General features: G+C 46.6%; 2 protein-coding genes across 2 annotated transcripts in view; one reads left to right on the top strand and one right to left on the bottom strand.

Annotated features, from left to right (window-relative positions):
* The window catches only part of T265_13146 (hypothetical protein), a gene marked incomplete at both ends in the record, with an annotated part of 41662 nt that extends 14565 nt beyond the window's left edge, over positions 1-27097 (top strand). The window contains 5 exons of the mRNA XM_009167397.1: positions 6542-6729; positions 15053-15335; positions 18382-18887; positions 23434-23660; positions 26223-27097. Coding sequence (XP_009165661.1) covers positions 6542-6729; positions 15053-15335; positions 18382-18887; positions 23434-23660; positions 26223-26367 — 1349 coding nt within the window. The remainder of the gene's footprint in view (positions 1-6541; positions 6730-15052; positions 15336-18381; positions 18888-23433; positions 23661-26222) is intronic.
* The window catches only part of T265_03007 (hypothetical protein), a gene marked incomplete at both ends in the record, with an annotated part of 6546 nt that continues 1709 nt past the window's right edge, over positions 22671-27507 (bottom strand). Inside the window, one exon of the mRNA XM_009167386.1 lies at positions 22671-23145. Coding sequence (XP_009165650.1) covers positions 22671-23145 — 475 coding nt within the window. The remainder of the gene's footprint in view (positions 23146-27507) is intronic.

Raw genomic sequence — 27507 nt, 5'->3', positions numbered from 1 at the left:
ACGACATATATATATATATATAAATTCATAGTGTGACCTTGAAGATGCCGGAATTTCGCTAGCACACAAAAAATAGTTTTTTTGGGATATTGATATCCCCAACAAACTTGAATTCTAGTTTCTGAGACACAGCAGACATCAATGCCAAGAGAGTCCAGTGTGAGTGCAAGAGCAGCTTGTTGTCCTGCTTGCTTCAGGGTGCGGACATTGAACGCTTCCAGATGGAATGGTTGTCGAGTTTTGAGGACAGGTCGCGTGGCAACTGAAAGACTGGCAGATCCGGATGTCAGATGAACTTACAAGAATCATCTTCTAGAGTCTGTTTCAAATGCCACACCATCAGGTGTGAACTCATGCTGTGACGAGATTGCCACTCCTTTGCATAGTGCTGGGAATTTTGCCTGTGGCACGTCCCAAGCACTGGATATCAGACCGAACGGTTTTACTACTCAAAACTCGAAGAGATATCCCCGCCGGTTCTGAACATAACCCGATGCGAAGATTCATCAGACGTCAAGTGAAAGTGAGCTTGCGATCCGACCGTGAAGTATGGTGGACACAGAAAGCCAAAGAAATGTGAGAGGCCCAGAAAGCCAATAATGCCCGAGGATTATTTCGGTTGATCCGTGCGACCGGTCCCCGGAAACCACCTGTGAGCGAAACCATCAAGCATCAGAATGAAACGACCATCTCGAACAAAGAAGAACGCCTCGACCGGTGGGCTGAATGCTTCGAACAACAACTGTCATGTTTACGACTGTATATGTTCTCAAGCGCCACCGAGCTCCCGGTTTGGATGACCTTCCACCCACACCGTTCAAAGACGGGGGTGAAGTCCTCAGTCAGCGCTTGTCCGATCTGTTTGCTTGCATTTGGGAAGAGTCTGTCCCAAACAACTGGAGAGAATGGCTGATAGTGCCCGTTTTCAAAAATGGGCGCGTAGTGAGTGTGGTAACTACAGGGGGATCAGCTTGACCCCGGTTGTAACGAGACTGATGGTGTCAGTTGTGCCTCGTCGCCATACGGTGGCTCGTGAGATACCGACTCGAGAGCAGCAAGCGGGATTCTGACCTGGAAGCGGTTGTGTAGACCAAACCTTCATACCGCGTCAGGTGCTAGAACAACGCCATACGTATAAGCGACCCACAATTCTAGTATTCCTGGATTTCCGAGGCGCATTCGACTCGGTTGATCGGTCTGTTCTTCTTAAGACGCTTGCCCACCAAGGAATGCCCCGGAAGTTTGTGAACATAATAGGTTCTTTGTATTCTCAGACTTCCGGACGTGTGAGAGTGTACGGAGAGCTCTCCAAAAGCTTCCCAAAGCAAAGCGGTGTCCGTCAGGGATAACCACTCTCTCCATTCCTTTTTAACTTCGTGATCGATGAAATAATGAGCCGAACGCTGTCTCAAAACCCTGGTGTTCAAATAGCCTGCAAAGAAAACTTCGTCGGTCTGGAATATGTAGACGACATCGTTCTCATGTTCGAAGAGGAGTCCCTTCGCCGTCCACATTTACTCTTTTCCTTGCAATAGGGCTTTCAAATAAATCATGGTTGTACGGCAGTGAAGCCGTCGATGATGATGATGGATGATTGATTGATGATTGAGTTCAAACTTTTCGACTGCGTAGTCATAATTCGAAGGTCGTGTATTTCGCCTCATGAGAAACCGTCCTGGCGTAAGCAACCTCTTTGGCAACGATGTACCAGCCGCGGATTTTTTCATTGTGAGGAAACATTCGCTTGTGTGGCGTGGCATTGTTGGCGGTGCACAACAAGATCGGATCGGATGGAGGTTTCTTAATGACTGATTTGAAGATCTTTTGATCGTCATGAAAGCGTAATAGCCTTCTACAAATTCCCATTTAATCGTTCCGCTTGATTGTCCCCCCTTGGGTTGTAAGGAGTGGACCGACTGGTGACAACGCGTTTTCCATGAAGAAATCGTCTAATCTCATTCGAAGTGAATGATGAACTGTGATCCGAATGCATGAATCTGGGCAGGTTAAATTTAGCGGAGAGCGGCACAAGGCTTGATATCACCGTAGATGAACTGATACCCGGAACGGCATAGGCGAACGGAAAACGGGAATATTCGTCCACGACCGTCAGTAGTTATTTGCTTCGCGTCGTCTAAGACAATGGTCCTTTGAAGTCAATGCTTCGACGTTCAAACGTTTGTGTGGCTTTAGTGAGTGTTCAGCTGTAACACCCTTATGGTGCCCTGCTGCCATGCCACGCGATGGAAGCAAGAGGGCTGTGATACTGCTGGGTTGCCCAAGCCTAGACAGGGGTAGTCGAGAGGCAGAGGTCAGGTTCGAACTACGGACCTTCCGGTCAATGAATTCGTGCTTTCTCAACTTAAACCATTTGCCCCATCTTGCGCCATTCCGCGCAAAAATGACACTGCTTAATAACAGGTCGGATCTCCTTTAGGGAGATCGGGAGATCCTTGACATGAACGAAAAGCATCATGCATGTTGTCCCAGGATGGCACGCAGTTTCGCGTAAGCGTTTTAAATCCAGCTGAGGTGGAGTGTTCACAAAAACTCCCCGAGAGAGCATGTCAACTTCTTTGCTTTCTATGCCTGGTCTGTTGGTTACGTCAGGCGATAACTCCATATGCCATCGTTGGATTTTGTCACTTTATTTTTCCTTTTTGTTATGTTGAATGCGTAAACGCAACGGAGCGCTGATCGGTTACAGTTTCGAAATGGGTCCCGAATAGGTAATGCGTCCATTTGCGCTCTGCTTCGACAAACGCGCAGGTTTCGTTCTCAATACCCGAATGATGCTTTTCGCTGACAAACATTGTACGTGAGAAAAATGTGACCAATCTGTCCCCTTGATGGAGTGTTTCCGAAATCGCAACATCAGATGCGTCAGTTTCGAGTATCAAAGGTATTCTTGAATCGATAGGAATAACGGCGGCATCCACTAATTCTTTTTTGAAACTTTCAAACACAAGAGATTTAGGGACAGAAAAGGTTGCATTGTGAGCGATTAGGTAGGTCTTCTCGCAGGAATGGCTTATCCAACGAAAGCAGTACGCGATCAAGCCAGCCACACTTTGTTGAGACTTAATGTCTCTCGGAACGGGCAGTTCTTGCAAGACCTTCAGGGTCTGGTTGCATGATTCCTTCAGTAATTTGATATCTAAGGAGTCTTAGTTTAGTGGTGGAAATTGTGCCTTTATCATGTTTTAACTGGAGGTCGTACTCTTGTACTTCGGCGAAAATACGCTAGAGGTTTCGATTGTGTTCTTTATTTCTTTCCACAAATGATGAGTATTGGGCATATCAATACCCCCTGAAACTATCCTTGTGTGTGCTGAGGAACCTGCGGCATTTTCAAGGTCAAACTGTGGATACATATATATGCTTTGTCATTTTCCGCCATTGCCTGTTGATCGCTTGTTGTTCGGAGAATGATACTTGTGTCCAAGGCTTCGTCTTCTTACTGTTCCGCTATACTAGGAGTCGAGATCAGGCAACGTAGCTGGGGATAGCATATCGTCACACTCCGCACATATCGTTACTCGCTGTGTCATGGAAACCGTAACATGTTTGGCGACGCAATATGGAAGCAGATAAGCTCAAAGTGATGTTTGAGCAACAACTTCAACTCAACAGTACTTACGGAGCGACTACATCATTGGCTTCACCGGCTACGTCGAACGGAATCGCTGGCAGTGTGTTGTGACTTGCTGAACGATAGTGCAGCTCTGTATCGGTCCCTTGGCTTCCTGGCCCTCCAGCTATGGTATGTCAAAAGGCACGGTAGCCCTCTATGGAGAAAAAGGAAAATTATTATATTTGTATTTATAGGGTAGTCACAGAGTGTTCCACAAGGTCGTGCCAGAATCTCCGTGAAGGGGCGAGAAGCGTTAGAGATGCTCGACCCGGATTGGCTGGCATTCTGACCAATCAGAGCATGCCTTCGTTTGGTTTGTATTCTGCACGTGACACATCCGTCCAAATGGTATGACGTTCGGTTATTAGGGATCGCTGGCCTCCGTACCCCTCCCCCTTGAAAAGGCTGTTCAACCGACTGGTGCTTCGGACTCCACTCTGACGACTCATGGAGGTGCTGTCTGTCCGTCCATGGGGCTGCGAGCATACTGATCTGGGATCTGGTACCCTCCACTTGGGAGATATGTCAAGGCTGTCCGGTGCCCAATGCGAAGTTGTCCCCTTACGGAGCTTCAGACTCGTCTGAAGTTGACTTCGTCGACGTGGCCTTACTTGTGATCTTATTTTTGCCTCGTGTTTGCCATATTCGACCCTGCGTCTACCGTAAAGACCATTCCCCATATCCTCAAGTTAATGTCTGGTCTCTGTGTGACTGATGTGGCGTCTCTCCTGCCCCCTTTCTTAACTTCCCATATAGCAGCAGAACGATCTGCATGAATCTGCGACTAAACTGAAGGGCTTGAACCGCGGATGGAACGTCGCAGGCTGCATGCAGGATTTACTTTGCGTACCATATCAGGCTGAGAGAATTTGGAATGTCCAATCATTGCAGTATCAGGCTTGAGATTGATAAGATGCTGGCACTTGGTGGTAAGCTTCTGAAGCGTCAACTCTGGATCCTGTTCAATTCGATTCAGTAGCCGGGTCCGAATATCTGCATCGTGTGGCGATTGAAGGCCAGCCACGAAGATGAGACAATTGAATTGATCTTCGGTCATGGAGCTGAGCTGAAAGCACTCGCATTCTCTGTTGACGACACCGGCATAGGTGATGAAATGCTCAGTGTCCCTTTTGATAATCTTGAGACACGGATGACGAATATTGAACAAGGAACTTTGCTCACCGAATATTTTGGCCTGGATTTTGACAGCATCTGCGAAACCCAGGTCACGATGGAGTTTGGGGAGTATGAACTTTGTGAACCGATCGTGTTCAGCTGACCCCAGTTTCTGCAGCAACAGTAGGACTTTCCATGCGTAATCAAACTGAGCAAAGTCGGTTTGGAACATATCTTCATATTTCTTGAACCAACTCTCAGACGTTCGTCGAGATTCAGCATTGAAATTGAATTCAGTAATCGAGCTGGCGACAGCGTCTGTGGAAGAAGACGGAGGCTTAACCGTTTTAGTCGCATTCACCGACATACTTCGCATCAGTGATTTAACAAGCCTCAGTTGAGCTTCTTCGAACTGCTTCTGTTGTTGCTGTAAAATTGATTGGAGTTGCTCTGCCGAAATGGACATCGTGCGTTCGGGTTGTCGTCAGTTGTCTTGCTGAACGGTGGTGCAACTCTGTATCGGTCCCTTGCCTCCCTGGTCCTCTAACTATGGTATATCAATAGGCACGGTAGCAGCACTCTATGGAGAAAAAGAAAAATTACATATGTATCTATAGGGGAGTCAGTGTTCCAAAAGGTCGTGCCAGAACCTCCGTGAGGGGGTGAGAAGCGTCGAGTTAAAGATGCTCGACCCGGATTGGCTGGCATTCTGACCAATCAGAGCATGCCTTCGTTTGGTCCGTATTCTGCACGTGACACATCCGTACAAATGATGTGATGTTCGGTTCTTAGGGACGGTTGGCCTACGGACAGAAAGTGATACATGAACAATCTATGACCTTGCAACGAGGACTGAAAAGCGCTAACCGGTTGACAACTGCTACCCACTAGATGGGGAGCCTGGGGCTCAATCCATCAAAGGTTAATGTCACTGACAGCCATAGCTCAGTCATGAATCAATGACCCTCCTAAACAATAAATAGTAATTGTTTAGCTGCAACTCATTTCGGTGCCAATTTCCATTTTACAAGAATGAAGTACGGGAGTTGAAATCGTGCCAGGTTGTTCGAACCGAATCAAGGACCTTCTGGTCAGTAGGTCTGCGCATTAACCGGTTGGTTTTATCGTGCTTCTGCATCATAGCCATGATCTTCAATATTCGACTCAGATTTTCGGCTCTTCGGAATGATTCTACGTCAACTAACCGATGATGTCATCGTATCCAATGCTTAGTCTACCTGTCCCCGTTGTTTTCTGTGATTGAGACTGTAGTAGCTGGATCCAACACAACTTGACTACATGATTTATGGGTGATTATTTGAACTCAATTACTGATTATTTGTCTGAAGGCACTTAATCTGAAAGTCATCTTCTATGGTCCAAACGCGAGACTCTGGGGATTTGATTTTCATTTTGTGAGCTGACCTCTTTTTAGTGTAGGATATTAGGTATGCTACATGTTTATGCTTCCATTGAGTTCACTGAATGCGCTTCTTCCAAGGTGCTCAGGGTACTTGGTGTTGGGTGGGCACTGGAACTCTACTGTTGAGATTGTACAACAGGGCCATACCGGTCATGTTGCCGGCTTGTTGCTACGATCTTTTTTTTCACATCCTATTACCGTTCACATTTGGGTTAACGTGACGCGAATTCTAGGCATTTGGGAACATGCATACTAAGTCACAATTTCCTATGCAATTTTGAGTGATTGACAATTCCCACCAGTCTCTATGCAGAATGTTCATCGAAAATCTCCAGCTGTCTTCATACAGTTCACTTCATTCATTTAAGGTGTTACGTGTGATGTCTGCCAACAGAAGGAGTTTGGCCTGAGGCGATATAAATGCCTCGTCTGTCGGAACTATGACCTTTGTGGCGATTGTTTCGACAACCGTCAAGCAACTGAAAAGCACTCCAGTTCTCATCCAATGCAGTGTCTCATACCCAGAGCGGACCATGACTTGTTTTTTCATGGAGAGGTAGGTTATTTTTGGCTTTGTATCCCGTTTTATCATCATGATAATCATGATCGCCATCATCATCATCATCATCATCATCATCATCATCATCATCATCATCATCATCATCATCATGATCGTCACTCATCATGATCATCAATCAATCAATCAACTGACTACGGTCATCCGGTCCTTCGGCATGTCCATTGTCATGCCGCGGGACATACATTCTTTGAACACGCCTCAGATTTCGAGTAACACCGGATGTTGTGGAATTTGCAGAAGCTCTAATGGTAGTGTGACAGAGGAAGTCATTAGGTAGATGTAATTTCCGGAGGCTGAGATTATCAATACAGAAACTTGAACAGTAATTAGTTCGAGTTTCTAATTTTAAGCGTGAATGGTGAAATTCGTGGTGCTGGCGAATCCATCAATTCTGTTGTGGTCAGTAGCACACTGATATTGTCTTCCATTATATGCAGCTCTAAGAGTGCTCCGAGATTCCGCTGCGGGGACGTATGATGAAGCTTGTTTCGTTGAAATAGTATGCGACGATTGGTGATCATGCCAGACAACCCACTACCGGTTTCACATTTGGGGCTCCTCAGGTAGTCTTAGCCGAAGGAAGCTGACACTAGACTAGCAAAATGGCCATCTCTTTGGTAGAGTTTCTACTTTCAAGTAGACGGCCCAAGTGGTTAGAGCGCGAATTTACAGACCGGAAGGTCCGTGGTTCGAATCCGACCTCCGCCACTCGACTTCCCCTGTCTAGGCTTGGGCAACCTGGCAGTATCCCAGCCCTCGTGGTTCCTTCGGGTGGCATGGCAGCTAGGCACCGGAAGGGTGCTACAGCTGAACGCTTTTTTTCCTTTCAAATTCCTTCGCATGATCAGAATTCTTAAGATGCAGGCGGAGCTGCTCATCGAGTAAGAGGTGAAGCTATAGCCTGAATAGAGTTCGTCGCCGTCACCAACTGATATCTTTCGCATAATGTGTAGCACATGCAGTCCCTAGGGTCCACTACTTACGTGTCAATGAAGTGACCTTTGTTTCCGAATGAAATTGCGTGGGAAGACTGGTGAAGCAGACAAACGTGCATATGAACTTCAAACTGGGATCTCAACCAAAATGCTGAGAAGTCGTTGATTGTGTCGCCTTCCAGTGACTACGCCCTCCTGACGAGTTCAAGATAACTGGGCTATAAACGGATAGCTAGCGAGATTCCACTGGATATATTGACTTTCAATATGAAACTGGACAATATGAAATTTATTCAGGAAACTTGTCAATTGTAAGCTTCCGAAGTACTGTAGTCCGAGAGTTCTTATTACGAGAAACCCTGGAGATAAAGTACTGTCATCTGCGATCGGAGTGTGAAGGCAGTAAGGAGTTTTCTTCAGACGTCTAGCATATCCACAGTTATGCAAACAGCGATGCTGACTTCCCCCGAGGAAGAACAGGTTAGAAAACGTCAGCCCTAAAATCCGCCTAGCGGTTGACCGTGTCCGCCGGCGCATTATTCAATACGGTGGAAAAAATACTATTAAAATCAGAGTCTGATACTGTTGTGCGCGGCCGCGTTAAGAGTGAGGTAGTAATGCCTTACTCCCTGCATCCACGGGTCAGGCTGTCCTCTGTTGCCAAGTGCATCAGACTATTGAGTGATTGGCTCCGGGAAAGTTCCACTAAGTAAATCCTAACAACCGCTGCCTCGCGGTTCAGACTTTTGGGTCAGAGGCTCGGGGTAGGGTCCTCAAACAAAGCCCTACATTCTCCCACTGCCTAGTGGATCGGACTTTCGAATCAACGGCTCAAGGTGGGGTACATTAACCAAGTCTCCTTTGAATAAGCGGAAGTAATCATCCGACCTTACAGCTCCTCGTTCACTGGCTCCTCTCAACACGTCCCCCACTCAAGTCTTTCCGGTTCGTTTGGCTGTCAATCACCCAACTGTTACTCCGTATCGAACGTTCTGCCCAGTAAAATAAATCAAAATAAACCCTCATTAAATTCAAGGGATCTGTTCCACATTGCGGCTTTCAATGTCCGTACTCTTTCTCAAACTGGGGAACAGGTAGTTTTTGTTTAGACTTTGTTCCCTCCCTCTATCGATGCATGTTGTGTCTTCGAAACATGCGCACAAGATCCCTGTTCGGTCATACATCTCGAGTCACTCGGGACGAACGAGACTTCTCGCACTTCACTCATCAGTTATCTTATGATCATAACGCAATGTCTCGGGGTATCTACGGTGTGGAGGTCGTGCTTAGCCATAGGGCTGAATGCGCTGTTAGGTTGGCTGTTCAATAAGGATGAATGCGTGTTGACGTAATAAACGGTGTTTGTTTGTTGTGTCAGCGCGCGCTCCAACAGATGACAACTCTGAGGCTTCGAATCAATATTCGAATTTCAATTTATCAGCTATAAACCGCGTTCCACGGGTACATTTGTTTCTGCCACTGTTTCTGGTAAGTGCGAGAGCGAGAAGTACAATCAAGCCGTCGTGGCGGTAGCATGTTTGGTTAGTTTGGGAAGTGGGTAGCTATCCATTGGAACAGATACCTTTGATGCACGAGTACCACTGACTGAGTGATTAAGCCATTTCTGTCAGTATCATTAACCATTGGTGAGTTGTGTCCCCGGGTCCATATCCAGGGAAACGGCACTTGTCGACCCGACTAGGTTTTCTGGTCAGCGTTTTCATACTTTGTTTCCAGGCACAAACTGTCCATTTTCCGGTCGCTTCCACTCAGCACAGGGCCGGGCAAAATGCGCTCTGTGAGGTAGACGGCCTTCTGGCATGCGGAATTCATATCCTGACTAGCCGTAACCTATGAAGCGTGGGTAATTCACGTATTGCAGGAGAATTCTTTCTCCTCGGGATCGTCAGCATTACTAATCTGATGTTACCATCAGACACAAAAAGTGCTTTGGAGGCGCTGGTGTTCAACCACTGACATCTCTCGAATGTCATCTGCGCGTAGAGGTCCTGTTTCTGATCCATAAAGCAGTATAGATCGCACTACCGTAGTGTACACTCTGACCTTGACAGACAAATCGGCGTCACATCGGCGCCGTATGTGTCAGGTTGGCGGAAGCTGCTGTGGCCGATCTGATCTGAGAAGTAATCTCATTTCCAGCCAGTCCACTGGATAGTGCCCAGGTAAACAAATTTGACTCGTCTGCAAGAATGAGGGTTTGGTCTGGTCACACAATCTTGTAGCAGCACTTCGTTTTTTGCAGTGTAAAGCGCATGCTAAACCATGCGGCAGAGTTATTTAGGTTACTTAAAATTTTTTGAGTTTTGGAAAGATCTGAACCAAGGAGAGCAATGTCGTCTGCATACTCAGTGTCTGTAAGGGAACATCTCGGGAGCATTTCGGCTCCCGATATTTCAGAAGCGGGCAGATAAGCTTCGAGCAGCACATCAATGGCAAAGTTGAAGAGGAAAGGTGAGGGAGGGCAGCCTTGTCTTACACCACTGGACTTGGTGAACTCAGGTGAAATCTAGACGTATACAGTCTGCAGGAGTGCTCAGGGATATAAATTTGGAATGAACACTTGATAGCCAGACACCGCCTAAGTTTCTGACGATCGACAGAGTCAAAAGCAGCCTTCGAATCAAGAAAAGTGACCAACGTGGGACGTTGGTCAGAACTTGTCCCAAAGCTATGGTCAATGCATCCTCGACCAAGGTGAAGCCGACCTTGGTTTTCATGAATCTGTCTCTCTCGATAATCAATCTGCGCAAAACAATGCCAGAGAGCTCCCTGGATGCGACGGATACCAGGCTGATGCCGCGATGATTTTTGCATGATATTCTTGCGTCCTTTTTTGAAGCCTGGGTTGGTTGCCGGGATTCTCCATTCAACCGGCATTCTGTTTTCGTTCCAAATCTTCTGCAGTATGGTTATCAGACTTCTCAGCTGGATCTCGTCACCTTTAAAGAGTACGGGGTGTAGGCCATCTGTGCCATTCGCTTTGTCGTGCTTGAGGCCTGATATCTATTACTAAGGTTCGGTTTTTTTTGGGCTGTTGTCAATGTTCCATTCAGGCCCGTTGGGTTCTTGCAGCGGTTGTGTTGAACGAGACCAGCTGAACTGTTCTTAAGAGTATTCGGCCGTCGCTCAAGACGACGACCAACAGGTACTATATCCACGGTTGATTTAGTCGAATTGGATCGCTTGGACAAACGGTTCTAAAATCGGAGAGCGAAGCCTCTTTCGCTCGCTTTCATTCAACCTCCAAGCAATGTTTGTCACCATATGACTACGTTTCCAGCAGCTTCTTAACCAGTTCAGCTGGATACATTTGAGCGACTGAAACTTGTCGAAGTTGATGCATGGAACTGCTCTGCATTGGCACACGTAGTGCTGATGGAAAGCGAAGTGATAAATGGGCTCGCACAGTGGCATGATCAGAGGCAAGTTACATACCCCCAGAAGGAACGGCAATCTTTAATTGAGACTGTCGGTTACTGATAGCCACTTGGTCCAATTGAGTCCATGACTTTCTTGCGGGTGGTGGCCTCCAATTAACTCAATATGAACGTTTGTGTTTCAAGTTCGTACTGGCCAAGAACAAGCGATGATCAACTCACTGAAGTAGTCCCAGCTCCATTCTCAGTACACTGATCATGTGCTTCTTCTGCAATTGGTCGGCTAACTTGGGCATTCACACCACTCATTCTTCTTGCTGACCGAAGTAGTCGTGACTGATCTCGATAAACCCTGTCATTTTCAGTCTCATTACTGCCGTCTGTCGGGGTGTATACCGATACGACAAATAACCATTGTTTACCGCATCGGATTACATTGATCTTAATTGAGCCGGACCACCTCACAGTACAAAGACGACCGTTTACTAGGATCCAGTCCAATAAGTCGCCTTCACCTCTAAGATTTAGTGCAACTCGCGCACCTTTGATATCACCTTTGATATCGAATATTTCAAGTGTGAAACATGCGAGCTCGTCCTGAGCAATTTGAAGCGCATAACCGGTTTTGTGTGTGTTTCTAAGACAACGTACATCAGAGAGATAGGAGGATTAAGATTTCGGCAAGGCATGCCTGATGTTTAATTTGAAGGCTTCAGTGTGGATCAGATAGTTTGTCCCAAGTAGCTCGAGATGTATGACCGAACAGGGATCTTGTGCGCATGTTTCGAAGACACAACATGCATCGATAGAGGGAGGGAACAAAGTCTAAACAAAAACTACCTGTTCCCCAGTTTGAGAAAGAGTACGGACATTGAAAGCCGCAATGTGGAACAGATCCCTTGAATTTAATGAGGGTTTATTTTGATTTATTTTACTGGGCAGAACGTTCGATACGGAGTAACAGTTGGGTGATTGACAGCCAAACGAACCGGAAAGACTTGAGTGGGGGACGTGTTGAGAGGAGCCAGTGAACGAGGAGCTGTAAGGTCGGATGATTACTTCCGCTTATTCAAAGGAGACTTGGTTAATGTACCCCACCTTGAGCCGTTGATTCGAAAGTCCGATCCACTAGGCAGTGGGAGAATGTAGGGCTTTGTTTGAGGACCCTACCCCGAGCCTCTGACCCAAAAGTCTGAACCGCGAGGCAGCGGTTGTTAGGATTTACTTAGTGGAACTTTCCCGGAGCCAATCACTCAATAGTCTGATGCACTTGGCAACAGAGGACAGCCTGACCCGTGGATGCAGGGAGTAAGGCATTACTACCTCACTCTTAACGCGGCCGCGCACAACAGTATCAGACTCTGATTTTAATAGTATTTTTTCCACCGTATTGAATAATGCGCCGGCGGACACGGTCAACCGCTAGGCGGATTTTAGGGCTGACGTTTTCTAACCTGTTCTTCCTCGGGGGAAGTCAGCATCGCTGTTTGCATAACTGTGGATATGCTAGACGTCTGAAGAAAACTCCTTACTGCCTTCACACTCCGATCGCAGATGACAGTACAACTTTACCTCCAGGCCTCCTCGTATTAGGAAATCTCGGAATACTCGCACTCGCTGTTCTTCGTCCTGCTGGTCTCCGTTTGGTCTTCTGGCAGAGGTGAACGTATGGGAACTGTGTTCAATCCAGTTGTAGCTCGCAGGATTGTTGCAGTACATAAGGGCGACCACGACAACCAGTGATAGCTTTAGGTCGGGCTTCGTAGGCAAACCAGGCTTAATTATCCGGCAGATGTATCTCGCTGAGCTTTGGAGTTTTATTTCTTCGGTCTCGTTCAAGATTAGTTGGGCCGTATGAAAACGATTGCGAAAATCTAGCACAATGTTCCGAAAAATTCCAGTTACAGACATTCTTCAAAAGGTCACAGGATAGAGTTTGGCTATCGAGCAATCCGGGGGCTCACGCCGAACGTTGCACCAGGAAGAGGGTAGCTGCAACACGCCTGTACAAAATGTTCAAAGTAATCTTAAGAACTGGCTACATAAGCGTCAGACATAGGGTTATCTTTCAAAATAGACAATCGAAGGAGTAATAAGGTAACCTACCTGAGCGACTGCACTCCACCCTGGAGAAGATAAGTCACCCAACGTGTCAGTATGAGCTGCACTGATGCGCGTATGGACTGTGTGCCCGATGTCTGGAGAAGTTGATTAGGCACACCATCGAATTTCATATGGGATGCCTCCAGAACCCACCGTTGATCCCAGGGTACTCGTTTGGTTTTGTCTCACTGTTGGCTGGCTCGTTTCAAATGGGTTGAATTTCGGGAACCTTAGGTCATTAAAACTTCACTCTCGAAATGCACATTTTTCTGGCATCTTGCAGTACTGTGCACACCATGAGAGTGACGATCTCTAAGGCAGCTATTTCTGTTTACCCGTTTAGAACTTCAGGGCATCAGGGCGCTGGCGGTTTCAAATTTGTTAATGATGATATTCAACCGGTCCTTTCGCGGCGCGTTGTAGTAGACGCTCGCTGAGGAAGCACCCACCCATTAAATGATATTCTCCTACTTCATATTTCACTTTTAATTTCGGACGACACGAGCCAACCAACTCAGTCAGGTGGTGGACACCTTGAAAAGCTAGAGAAAGTCGTTACTTGCGATACACACTTTTATGGAGAATTACTTATCTCCCTGCACTACCCACGACGCACCCCTACAACCTCGACCTATTCTAAATTACTTCTTAGAACAAGGTTAAACATCAATGGTCCATTTCGTAGCTGTTGAACCGTTATGTCACGAGTTTTCTGCACTCCTGGTCATTCTGCGGTTATCTTTGACCATACAACATCCGACTAATTGATGCCTGTTTTGCCACCATTTATGGGTAGCATTTGCTGAAATCACTATTAGATACCCACACAAAAAGAGGTTGTTTCGTGGTAATTGAGCCGTCAACTATCAGCTAACGGGTCGTTTCATGGCCGGTCATGGTCACCTGACCACAAGTGAGGACATACACAGTGTGGAAAAAATAATGGTTAGTTATACCACAAAAATTAGTAGTTCGCAGTGATGCAAGTGACTGGCATGACAGTGTATTCAATATCTGAAGTATTTTCTGATTTGAAAACGAAAATTCCATCGTACGTATATTAGTAATAAATTGTCGAGTATGTCTAAAATTCCATTATTTCGATCCGGAAAGCGCGGAAGACGGTTTCCATCTACCACTTAAACAAGTGCGTCAAGCAAGCAAACGTCTCGCTATTCTCTAGTGACGTTTTTTCACAGTGAGGTATTGACGGTACAACCGCATGCCAAAGTATCCTTTGCGTGCACTTTGGTTGTTCGGACCTTATTCGCCTAGTCGACGATGTACCCTTGTGTTCATCCTTAGGTCTAATCACTCGTTAGTTCTCCAAGGTTATAGGATATCCAGTATGCAGTTCGACTCAAACTGCTTGTGGTTTTGTCTGTCTTGCGCGAGTATTCACCAATCCATCTTAGTGTACCTGTTAACTCCGGACTCACTGTGTGATCCAGTCAGTGGGTGTTGTGACAACTGCTTTGGCACGGTGTCGCACTGTCCTTGGTTAATTAGAAAGCGCTGCAGTGTATGATCTGTGAGCACACAAACATTGAAGGTTGTCCAAGGGTGTCTGTCTACCGAACTGTGTTAGGACACCTTATATCTGATTAGGATTGTCAATACAGCATACATTATCGTAGCGTTCCAGGCGAATTCGAGAATCACTTCAACAACTCAAGAAGCAGACGTTTTGAGTTGGGAATTTTCACAGCCCCCAGGGGAAGATATTGGAGTTTGATGCGCAAGCGCGTTTGTTGAAGGATCTCGTAATCGAAAAGAATGAAAGTCGTTGCAATAGGCCATAAAGCTGCTCAGTACAGGATGAACATACCCAATTAGCCACTGACTACCTTTTTGCCGTTTCAGCCGTCGTCCGAATACATGGCATACAGTTTCACCTGCCCCCTTTGCGGTCAGTTGGGGTTCACTGAGACATCATTTTCGCGTCATGTCTTTCAAAAGCACCCAGGAGAGGAAACTGGTGGCCCTGAGGTTATTTGTCCTCTGTGTGCTACGCATTCGGAAGGGGGGGATCACAATCGTCAAACGCGACATATGGCTCGGCATCTGATGGCCACACATCATCTCACGGCTCCGAAGGAAGATGAAAATGGTATTTTACTTGTCCCGTATTTGCAATCGTACCGCAGTAGGTCTTGTTTGCGCTGTTTGCTCACAATCTCGCTCTACTATTGTTGTTTTTGTAGTTTGGGAATTCTAAAGACTCTTGAGCTTTTCTGTTTGTTCTCCTTTCACTGTAGGACACTCGCGATAGGGTCTTGAAGAGTAGGTTCAGCTGTGGATAGAGCACAAAGATCTTTGCATTATAATGGTCTGATGGAGTAGATGCTTACTTTTAATAATAAGCATGCTTGTATAAAAATAGTCTGCGGTCAACGCACAGCCAAAGCGACTCTTTGCCGTTGTGTATGCGTACCGGGTCCAGTGCAAGCTGATCACCCAAATGAGTGCTAAAAATCAGTCAGCTGTTGTCAGGCGGAACTCCACACGGACCCCTCTTTACCGCTCGCAGTCAGGTGGTGCTACGGACGAGAAGTCCATCCCACGCAAGATTGGCCAAAAATTCGGGACGCTTGGCGGTCTGGCATCAAGTCGATATCGGATTGGTCGAAAGTCTGAACCCAGTAGCCAATCATGACCCAGTATTGGCCGAATGCCAGTTGCCAAGGCGCATCCAGAACGCGTCAAATTTTCCAGAAAGTTATTTTTACCTGCGCTATGTATATAAAGCGCCGTACAAGTGTTCCTGACTTCGTTTTGGGCGTTAATATACCCTGTGCATCTTTGATGGTTGTTTTGGAGTGAACGCTCGCTTGGGAGGCTCAGGCCGAGAACTAAGCTGAGAAAAATACCGTTACTACAATTGACGAACGGGAACCCACCATGTCAATCGAATTTAATCGGCTCCGAGACTTTTTGAGTCAAGGGCTCAAGGTTACCTCAGCCAAGCTCCTTTCCTCGGCTTGGGCAACCGGGAAGTTGTACGCATTGTTGGCTTTCCTAATTATGCCATTTTCAACAGCTCTTGAATTTCTTTATGGACCTCCTCCCGCGCCATACTTTGTCAGCAATATTCTCTGCTTTAGGTCAACCATGGAATCTGTGCTCTTGAGAAAACCTGCCCCCAGTATTGTCAGCTCTATGTTTGGGCTGATCAGGAACGCGTGCTGCACGGAATTGTCGCCTAGGCGTATTGAGTGCATCGACCATCCGTCAATCTTCAGTCGATGTCCACCCACTCGTCTCCCGGCCAGCGCTCAGGGTTTGCATTTGACTTCTACCCCCCTCCACCTCAGCGATACCCGGATCCTGTATCAATCAGGCACAGCTCTCTCTACCTCGATAACGGCCTGTATGGTGTCCTGTCATTGTACTAATCGCAACCCACTCGAGGAAAGAGGAATATTTCAAAGTTTTATTATGTACAGGTGGTCGGTGATTGGAGACATTGTCAGACATGGCTTAGTCGCGCCTTCAATGACGCTCATGCATCCGAGGTATCGCCTTCAATGCATAGCTCCCTTACCAATCTCCCGCTTAACAGTCTAGTGACAATGCTGTATTTACGCACTAATTTATCAGCTCCCGCCTGCAGTGCGCAGCTCCCTACCCCACATATCCGAATCATTGGTGAACGAAACTGGCAGCTACAACCATTGTACGACATGCACCGGGTCCAGTGCAAGCTGATCACCCAAATGAGTGCTAAAAATCAGTCAGCTGTTGTCAGGCGGAACTCCACACGGACCCCTCTTTACCGCTCGCAGTCAGGTGGTGCTACGGACGAGAAGTCCATCCCACGCAAGATTGGCCAAAAATTCGGGACGCTTGGCGGTCTGGCATCAAGTCGATATCGGATTGGTCGAAAGTCTGAACCCAGTAGCCAATCATGACCCAGTATTGGCCGAATGCCAGTTGCCAAGGCGCATCCAGAACGCGTCAAATTTTCCAGAAAGTTATTTTTACCTGCGCTATGTATATAAAGCGCCGTACAAGTGTTCCTGACTTCGTTTTGGGCGTTAATATACCCTGTGCATCTTTGATGGTTGTTTTGGAGTGAACGCTCGCTTGGGAGGCTCAGGCCGAGAACTAAGCTGAGAAAAATACCGTTACTACAATTGACGAACGGGAACCCACCATGTCAATCGAATTTAATCGGCTCCGAGACTTTTTGAGTCAAGGGCTCAAGGTTACCTCAGCCAAGCTCCTTTCCTCGGCTTGGGCAACCGGGAAGTTGTACGCATTGTTGGCTTTCCTAATTATGCCATTTTCAACAGCTCTTGAATTTCTTTATGGACCTCCTCCCGCGCCATACTTTGTCAGCAATATTCTCTGCTTTAGGTCAACCATGGAATCTGTGCTCTTGAGCAAACCTGCCCCCAGTATTGTCAGCTCTATGTTTGGGCTGATCAGGAACGCGTGCTGCACGGAATTGTCGCCTAGGCGTATTGAGTGCATCGACCATCCGTCAATCTTCAGTCGATGTCCACCCACTCGTCTCCCGGCCAGCGCTCAGGGTTTGCATTTGACTTCTACCCCCCTCCACCTCAGCGATACCCGGATCCTGTATCAATCAGGCACAGCTCTCTCTACCTCGATAACGGCCTGTATGGTGTCCTGTCATTGTACTAATCGCAACCCACTCGAGGAAAGAGGAATATTTCAAAGTTTTATTATGTACAGGTGGTCGGTGATTGGAGACATTGTCAGACATGGCTTAGTCGCGCCTTCAATGACGCTCATGCATCCGAGGTATCGCCTTCAATGCATAGCTCCCTTACCAATCTCCCGCTTAACAGTCTAGTGACAATGCTGTATTTACGCACTAATTTATCAGCTCCCGCCTGCAGTGCGCAGCTCCCTACCCCACATATCCGAATCATTGGTGAACGAAACTGGCAGCTACAACCATTGTACGACATGCACACGGTTATTACAGCTGACAATCATGATGATGAAAGTTAATCTTGCTTTTCATGCGTCTGGGATAAATTTTCTCATAGCAGTACGGATGGGGAAGGTTTATGGTGAGGCATTGCTTAAGTGAAATGTGTTCTCAACTGAGTCTTTTTCAGTTGTTCCCTCCCCGTATCATTTTTTTTCGCACACAATCGTTATTACGGAGTGTGATCTCTGTGTGGCTGACTAGCACTACGCGTATCCATACGTTTCAGATGTTGGAACTACTGATCCTCCTTCTTCACACAACTCCGTCGCTCCACAACACAGTCGCTGTGTTTATTCTATTCACCCACGATATTCAGCACATCGACGACTACTGCCGCTTGTTATCTCGCGGCCACCAAGATCACAAGAAAGTGCCCGCAATGTTTGTTGTCCCGTGACGAATCGGAGCCGCCTCCCTGATACACCTCTGAGTCATAATTTATCCCCATGTGAAACGATGTGCGATATCTTGGGTACAACTGGCCGCCCCAACCGATGTATACAAAATTCCTTCAGTAGTTCATTGGTGTGTGGCGCTATGACAACACAACAAAGTTCAGCTGTTGCCATTTTAAGCAGCAGGAACAGTCATAACCAGGATATCCAAGTGAAGACAGGTTCGCTATCACCAACTTCTCCAGACATGGGGTGCACAGTCCATACACGCATCAGTGCAGCTCGTACTGACACGTTGGGTGACTTATCTTCTCCAGGGTGGAGTGCAGTCGCTCAGGTAGGTTACCTTATTACTCCTTCGATTGTCTATTTTGAAAGATAACCCTATGTCTGACGCTTATGTAGCCAGTTCTTAAGATTACTTTGAACATTTTGTACAGGCGTGTTGCAGCTACCCTCTTCCTGGTGCAACGTTCGGCGTGAGCCCCCGGATTGCTCGATAGCCAAACTCTATCCTGTGACCTTTTGAAGAATGTCTGTAACTGGAATTTTTCGGAACATTGTGCTAGATTTTCGCAATCGTTTTCATACGGCCCAACTAATCTTGAACGAGACCGAAGAAATAAAACTCCAAAGCTCAGCGAGATACATCTGCCGGATAATTAAGCCTGGTTTGCCTACGAAGCCCGACCTAAAGCTATCACTGGTTGTCGTGGTCGCCCTTATGTACTGCAACAATCCTGCGAGCTACAACTGGATTGAACACAGTTCCCATACGTTCACCTCTGCCAGAAGACCAAACGGAGACCAGCAGGACGAAGAACAGCGAGTGCGAGTATTCCGAGATTTCCTAATACGAGGAGGCCTGGAGGTAAAGTTGTACTGTCATCTGCGATCGGAGTGTGAAGGCAGTAAGGAGTTTTCTTCAGACGTCTAGCATATCCACAGTTATGCAAACAGCGATGCTGACTTCCCCCGAGGAAGAACAGGTTAGAAAACGTCAGCCCTAAAATCCGCCTAGCGGTTGACCGTGTCCGCCGGCGCATTATTCAATACGGTGGAAAAAATACTATTAAAATCAGAGTCTGATACTGTTGTGCGCGGCCGCGTTAAGAGTGAGGTAGTAATGCCTTACTCCCTGCATCCACGGGTCAGGCTGTCCTCTGTTGCCAAGTGCATCAGACTATTGAGTGATTGGCTCCGGGAAAGTTCCACTAAGTAAATCCTAACAACCGCTGCCTCGCGGTTCAGACTTTTGGGTCAGAGGCTCGGGGTAGGGTCCTCAAACAAAGCCCTACATTCTCCCACTGCCTAGTGGATCGGACTTTCGAATCAACGGCTCAAGGTGGGGTACATTAACCAAGTCTCCTTTGAATAAGCGGAAGTAATCATCCGACCTTACAGCTCCTCGTTCACTGGCTCCTCTCAACACGTCCCCCACTCAAGTCTTTCCGGTTCGTTTGGCTGTCAATCACCCAACTGTTACTCCGTATCGAACGTTCTGCCCAGTAAAATAAATCAAAATAAACCCTCATTAAATTCAAGGGATCTGTTCCACATTGCGGCTTTCAATGTCCGTACTCTTTCTCAAACTGGGGAACAGGTAGTTTTTGTTTAGACTTTGTTCCCTCCCTCTATCGATGCATGTTGTGTCTTCGAAACATGCGCACAAGATCCCTGTTCGGTCATACATCTCGAGTCACTCGGGACGAACGAGACTTCTCGCACTTCACTCATCAGTTATCTTATGATCATAACGCAATGTCTCGGGGTATCTACGGTGTGGAGGTCGTGCTTAGCCATAGGGCTGAATGCGCTGTTAGGTTGGCTGTTCAATAAGGATGAATGCGTGTTGACGTAATAAACGGTGTTTGTTTGTTGTGTCAGCGCGCGCTCCAACAGATGACAACTCTGAGGCTTCGAATCAATATTCGAATTTCAATTTATCAGCTATAAACCGCGTTCCACGGGTACATTTGTTTCTGCCACTGTTTCTGGTAAGTGCGAGAGCGAGAAGTACAATCAAGCCGTCGTGGCGGTAGCATGTTTGGTTAGTTTGGGAAGTGGGTAGCTATCCATTGGAACAGATACCTTTGATGCACGAGTACCACTGACTGAGTGATTAAGCCATTTCTGTCAGTATCATTAACCATTGGTGAGTTGTGTCCCCGGGTCCATATCCAGGGAAACGGCACTTGTCGACCCGACTAGGTTTTCTGGTCAGCGTTTTCATACTTTGTTTCCAGGCACAAACTGTCCATTTTCCGGTCGCTTCCACTCAGCACAGGGCCGGGCAAAATGCGCTCTGTGAGGTAGACGGCCTTCTGGCATGCGGAATTCATATCCTGACTAGCCGTAACCTATGAAGCGTGGGTAATTCACGTATTGCAGGAGAATTCTTTCTCCTCGGGATCGTCAGCATTACTAATCTGATGTTACCATCAGACACAAAAAGTGCTTTGGAGGCGCTGGTGTTCAACCACTGACATCTCTCGAATGTCATCTGCGCGTAGAGGTCCTGTTTCTGATCCATAAAGCAGTATAGATCGCACTACCGTAGTGTACACTCTGACCTTGACAGACAAATCGGCGTCACATCGGCGCCGTATGTGTCAGGTTGGCGGAAGCTGCTGTGGCTTTTTCGATCTGAGAAGTAATCTCATTTCCAGCCAGTCCACTGGATAGTGCCCAGGTAAACAAATTTGACTCGTCTGCAAGAATGAGGTTTGGGTTTGGTCACACAATCTTGTAGCAGCACTTCGTTTTTTGCAGTGTAAAGCGCATGCTAAACCATGCGGCAGAGTTATTTAGGTTACTTAAAATTTTTTGAGTTTTGGAAAGATCTGAACCAAGGAGAGCAATGTCGTCTGCATACTCAGTGTCTGTAAGGGAACATCTCGGGAGCATTTCGGCTCCCGATATTTCAGAAGCGGGCAGATAAGCTTCGAGCAGCACATCAATGGCAAAGTTGAAGAGGAAAGGTGAGGGAGGGCAGCCTTGTCTTACACCACTGGACTTGGTGAACTCAGGTGAAATCTAGACGTATACAGTCTGCAGGAGTGCTCAGGGATATAAATTTGGAATGAACACTTGATAGCCAGACACCGCCTAAGTTTCTGACGATCGACAGAGTCAAAAGCAGCCTTCGAATCAAGAAAAGTGACCAACGTGGGACGTTGGTCAGAACTTGTCCCAAAGCTATGGTCAATGCATCCTCGACCAAGGTGAAGCCGACCTTGGTTTTCATGAATCTGTCTCTCTCGATAATCAATCTGCGCAAAACAATGCCAGAGAGCTCCCTGGATGCGACGGATACCAGGCTGATGCCGCGATGATTTTTGCATGATATTCTTGCGTCCTTTTTTGAAGCCTGGGTTGGTTGCCGGGATTCTCCATTCAACCGGCATTCTGTTTTCGTTCCAAATCTTCTGCAGTATGGTTATCAGACTTCTCAGCTGGATCTCGTCACCTTTAAAGAGTACGGGGTGTAGGCCATCTGTGCCATTCGCTTTGTCGTGCTTGAGGCCTGATATCTATTACTAAGGTTCGGTTTTTTTTGGGCTGTTGTCAATGTTCCATTCAGGCCCGTTGGGTTCTTGCAGCGGTTGTGTTGAACGAGACCAGCTGAACTGTTCTTAAGAGTATTCGGCCGTCGCTCAAGACGACGACCAACAGGTACTATATCCACGGTTGATTTAGTCGAATTGGATCGCTTGGACAAACGGTTCTAAAATCGGAGAGCGAAGCCTCTTTCGCTCGCTTTCATTCAACCTCCAAGCAATGTTTGTCACCATATGACTACGTTTCCAGCAGCTTCTTAACCAGTTCAGCTGGATACATTTGAGCGACTGAAACTTGTCGAAGTTGATGCATGGAACTGCTCTGCATTGGCACACGTAGTGCTGATGGAAAGCGAAGTGATAAATGGGCTCGCACAGTGGCATGATCAGAGGCAAGTTACATACCCCCAGAAGGAACGGCAATCTTTAATTGAGACTGTCGGTTACTGATAGCCACTTGGTCCAATTGAGTCCATGACTTTCTTGCGGGTGGTGGCCTCCAATTAACTCAATATGAACGTTTGTGTTTCAAGTTCGTACTGGCCAAGAACAAGCGATGATCAACTCACTGAAGTAGTCCCAGCTCCATTCTCAGTACACTGATCATGTGCTTCTTCTGCAATTGGTCGGCTAACTTGGGCATTCACACCACTCATTCTTCTTGCTGACCGAAGTAGTCGTGACTGATCTCGATAAACCCTGTCATTTTCAGTCTCATTACTGCCGTCTGTCGGGGTGTATACCGATACGACAAATAACCATTGTTTACCGCATCGGATTACATTGATCTTAATTGAGCCGGACCACCTCACAGTACAAAGACGACCGTTTACTAGGATCCAGTCCAATAAGTCGTCTTCACCTTTACGATTTAGTGCAATCACAGTCGCATAGGTAACTAGTCTGTTGCAGCGTGATGAAATGTGAAGCAATGCGTTGAGTCTTAAGAATGTTTTCCCGTTTACTAGGATCCAGTCCAATAAGTCGTCTTCACCTGTACGATTTAGTGCAATCACAGTCGCATAGGTAACTAGTCTGTTGCAGCGTGATGAAATGTGAAGCAATGCGTTGAGTCTTAAAGAATGTTTTCACTATCCACAGTTTGAACGGCAGTCATGTTTAACTTGGACAGACTGGGTGTTTTGCAACACGTCTTGAATATCTACACAGAGGACATTTACTCGAATGTCAGCATTCTTTTTACACCTTCGCTATCGCCCATACTGACGGTGAGTGTTCTATCGCATTTATTGTCCCGACCAACTTTGTATTACTTTACATGATTGCATGTTCGTGATCCCAAGACTTTTTTGTTTTCTGTAGGGTTCTGTAGTAGAATCTCGTATCAAATCTTCGTTGCCAAGCGCAGTTGCGACAAGTACATCTGTTTCGCCGGGGGAATCGGAATTGAACACGACAAATATTCACTTCAGTCCATCCAGCGCTGTTGCTGCTGTCCAGGAGCAAGGACCACTTTCTCGGCAATCCGTTTCTGGTGACCCTTTCTCATCGGTACAAGTCAGTGAAGAAGGGATGCTCAAACACGCGAAGTGAGTGCTTATTTCGGAGTAGCTGCTCTGTTCCAAGTTCGTCAGTTAGCATGCGTATTGTATGTTACTTTCATCAGAGGTCTGTTGGGAAACTTCCCCTAAACTCTCTTCTACCGTGAATTGCACACACGAATGAACTCATACTTCATCGGCCGTCTCGCGGTGCCATTAGCTGGGTCGCTTCACTTATTGCGTACTGCAGGGCGGGTAAGCAAAAACATGCTAATACTGGTACCTCCCCTCATTCTCTTTCGGATACTTTTTCTCCTCCATTCCCCACCCCCTTACTGACTCCTTTTACGCCCGTCAGTTGAGACTGATGACTCCGTTCGTCCTGCATCGGTTTTGCAAGCAAATCTGCGCGTCATCCGGCGCTGAAATCATCAGGCAGCTCGAAATCAACCTTTAAGCTTCGACGCCTAGTCTGACTGCTTTCATTGTTCGTAAGTTCAAGCAAGCAGGACAACAACCTACGCTTGCTCTCACTGGATTGATGTGTATCGGAAACAAGAATTCTAGATGCATGCAACGCACTCGCTTCCGGCTGCGCAATTCTGGCGATGCAGAGGCTGCTGCGGCAGAATGTGCAAGGGTTGGAAATCACTGTAAATCAGTTAAGCTGTAGCACCCTTTCGGTGCCTAACTTTCATGCCGCCAGATGGAATCATGAGGGCTGGGATACTGCTGTGTTGCCCAAGCTTAGGCAGGGTTCGGGTTCGAACCACCGACCTTTCGGTCAGTTAATTCGTACCCTAACCACTGAGCCCGGAATGATTGTGGAGTACTAGCTTTAGGTCCCTTCCTCAGTCACTTTCAAATAAATCATGGATTCTAAGCGTGTTCTGAACGCTGATGTTACGATGTCTATGGTGATGGTGAACTTGAACTCTGGAGATCCCGTCGGTCTACGGTGGAATTTAATTTCACGTTGTAACTTAAGGGTGATGTTCCGTCTCGAGTATACTCCCCAGCAATGAATAGCGCATTTTTGCTATCTTTTTGGACATCTAGTGTGGAACTACAGACTCTGGTACAAGTATTGGCTATATACAGCTATGTCCCGAAATCTCTGTGGACGGACTGAGAAAAGCTCTAAACGGATCCAATATATCTCCCTGACGGTTTTTTCCTGGTGGGTGTATAATGTGAACTCACCGCACTGTTACTGGATAGATGTTATGCGGTATTTTCTACTTATCTTTAAACTTTTTAGGTGTCCTTGACCGTGGGTGAAGTTTTCCTTGATAGATGTCATTTTATGCTAGATGGGAATAGGTGGTCAGAAGTACGAATCCCCCAGACCTCGTATAATGACCGCACTTGGGGAAAAATAAAGACAGTGTTTGCCTATATGTGGAACGGGTTTCTTACATACTGAGCGTTCGTTTTATTATGGGTGCTTTTAAGCCAAAAATAGTATCTTTTCATGCGCGCATACCATCGAATGTAGGATTTCTACCGAGCTCATCCTGTTCCAGGTGTACTGCTGTAAAGTATTGCTTATTGACACCTTTGTCAATTTATGTACATCAGGAAACACATCCACGCATTTTAAGCGTGTTAAATGGAGTCTAGAAATTTGGCCGGAAAAGTAATATAACGATAAGATATCTTATCAACAGGGCGTTTTTCGTAGCCATTTCTTTGTCTGGACTGTCATTCCGTCAGATTCTTAGTAGATCTTTCTCGCCGATGTTTGAGACTGGTTAGTTTCCGGACCAGTTTAAATAGCCCTGATTGATTCGTCTGTTACATTCTCCTGAGTTTCTGGTGAAATACTAACCGAGTTTTTATTGCACGCTCTCAAATGACCGAAATTCTAATCTGTTTGCGTCGTGCAGTCGTACCGTGACATGATTTGCTGTGTAAGCCTAGACATAATGTGTGAATGTTCCAAAACCCCCCCCCCCCGAAAAAAAATTGCGGGCAGGCCAGTTTACATCCGGATACGATGTTTAGAGTAACTACTGAAGCGTTTGCAATCGATACTGTCTGACCTTGGTCTAATCCCATCATCCACCAGCGAACACCCGATCATCCTAGACATGCAAATATGAGTGCGTCCGCGGATTTTTAAACCACACAATAGTTTCGTGTTTGAGTGCATTTTCCATGATGAGAAACGTGAACATCCGCACTGTTTGTATCGGTTTGAGCGTCGGTAAGTCGGTATAAGCTTCTTCCTGATAGTGCTGCGCTGCAGAGGTTCTAGAACCATACGGGTACGTCTTTGATCGACGTTGAATACAAAGTGTGGAATGAACCGAGGTTGCTGGAGCTTATTAGTGCTGCTTTACACGCTCTGTTTTACTCGAAGGACCATTAATCTATGGTTGGGTCTTTGGAAGTGGTCCCTTTAGAGAGATTCCCATTTATGGCGTGGGTAACAATGGAATTCACAGTATCTCGGTTGTTTTCCAACCAGCCCCTTCAGTGGGTCCGGTTTCACAATTCCAATACGTTGATTCCCGTTGATATCGTCACCTGCCTTGATTGCAGTGACCTGTCTTTTAAAAGGCCTATTTATGCAAACGCTGCATCCCCCAGTCTTTGAATTTCCAGGTTACCGGAACGTTACCAACCGGCCGTTGCGACCGCGATCAAGAAGGATGAGTTCGGTGGCCGGTGGGCGGTGTTTCTAAGCGAACTCGTATGTGCCAGTCTGCACCTCGCTTTCGATAGGGAACCTATTTGTGGATCCAGCTAACCTCGCTGACTTCGATGAACTGTGGTCTTACCTCCCCAGATACCCCTAGGTGTATCCAAACCGACAGATGATTTATCCTTTCCTCTGTTCAGTTTGTGCAAACTGAAGACCCTCAATCCTTAACGCCAAGAGAGGAACTCATATTTCCATGGGCCAACAATTTGATTTTTCCGCTTCTCTTTTGTAGTTATCCGTGCAGTATTTGGTGTGTAGTTGCCATTTATGGTTTCAGTCGTTCATCAGCTCCTCGTCCTTGTCATATTCTGGAACATACGAATGTATGTTTTGATTGTTCTTCTGGTCTATCTATCCAGCCTTCGCAGACTTGTGAATAAATCAAGCTGTGATACACATTTTTCCTTGCTTTCCATTGCTGCCTACAAAGGTAGGAAACCATGGATTTCAGCTGTTTTATTCGAAACCCTGTATTTGAATTTTGGTGGGTTGTTTGAAAATCCGTGCTTCCAAACTTCTGTGGTGTATTGTCGTTGAAATTCCTACCGGCAGCTGAAGATGTGCATCGGTTTATTTGTTAGTACTCACGCTCTACCAGGTTGTTGCATATCTTGTGTCCCACTCTATCCTTCAATTCATTCATTTCAGGCTGTACTTCACCATTTTTATCATCACGCACTTAATTTTCATACCCGCTCTGGTTTTGTGTGCTGAGATTTAATTGCGTTGATTTGGCAGTGTTTGCTTATCAAGATTACTTTGATACTGTTTGCCGTAATTCGCACTGCTCAAACAGCTCCCGAACTTGAATCTCTATGGGGTTCTTTAGTTGTCCTATAGGTTCGTCACAAAAGTAAGCAAAGTGGCCGTCACACCCTCAAGTCCGTTAAGACTAATGAGGGTGGCGATTCGAGGGGCAGGATATGCATTTTTCCCAGATAACTACGCAAAAAAATCTGACAGACCAATACCTGTCTGAGACTAAATCAGTTATGGGTGGCCTCGATTCTCCATTAACCTTACTCTCTCCTTAATAGAAAAATCACACCAAAATATGGGCACATATATATCAACAGAAAAGAGTAATTCTCTCCATCTGTCCTGCAAGCCAAGCGGGAGCATGAAGCGGCTTTTGCGTTGCACGATCAGCTGGGGAATGCGGAAGCGGGGAAATTCAGCGTGGTG

This window comes from Opisthorchis viverrini, assembly GCF_000715545.1.
Source record: "Opisthorchis viverrini unplaced genomic scaffold opera_v5_39, whole genome shotgun sequence".
In the NCBI taxonomy this organism is placed as follows: Eukaryota; Metazoa; Platyhelminthes; class Trematoda; order Opisthorchiida; family Opisthorchiidae; genus Opisthorchis; species Opisthorchis viverrini.
The sequence above is the reverse complement of the archived record's forward strand: the minus strand, read 5'-3'. Positions and strand labels throughout refer to the sequence as shown.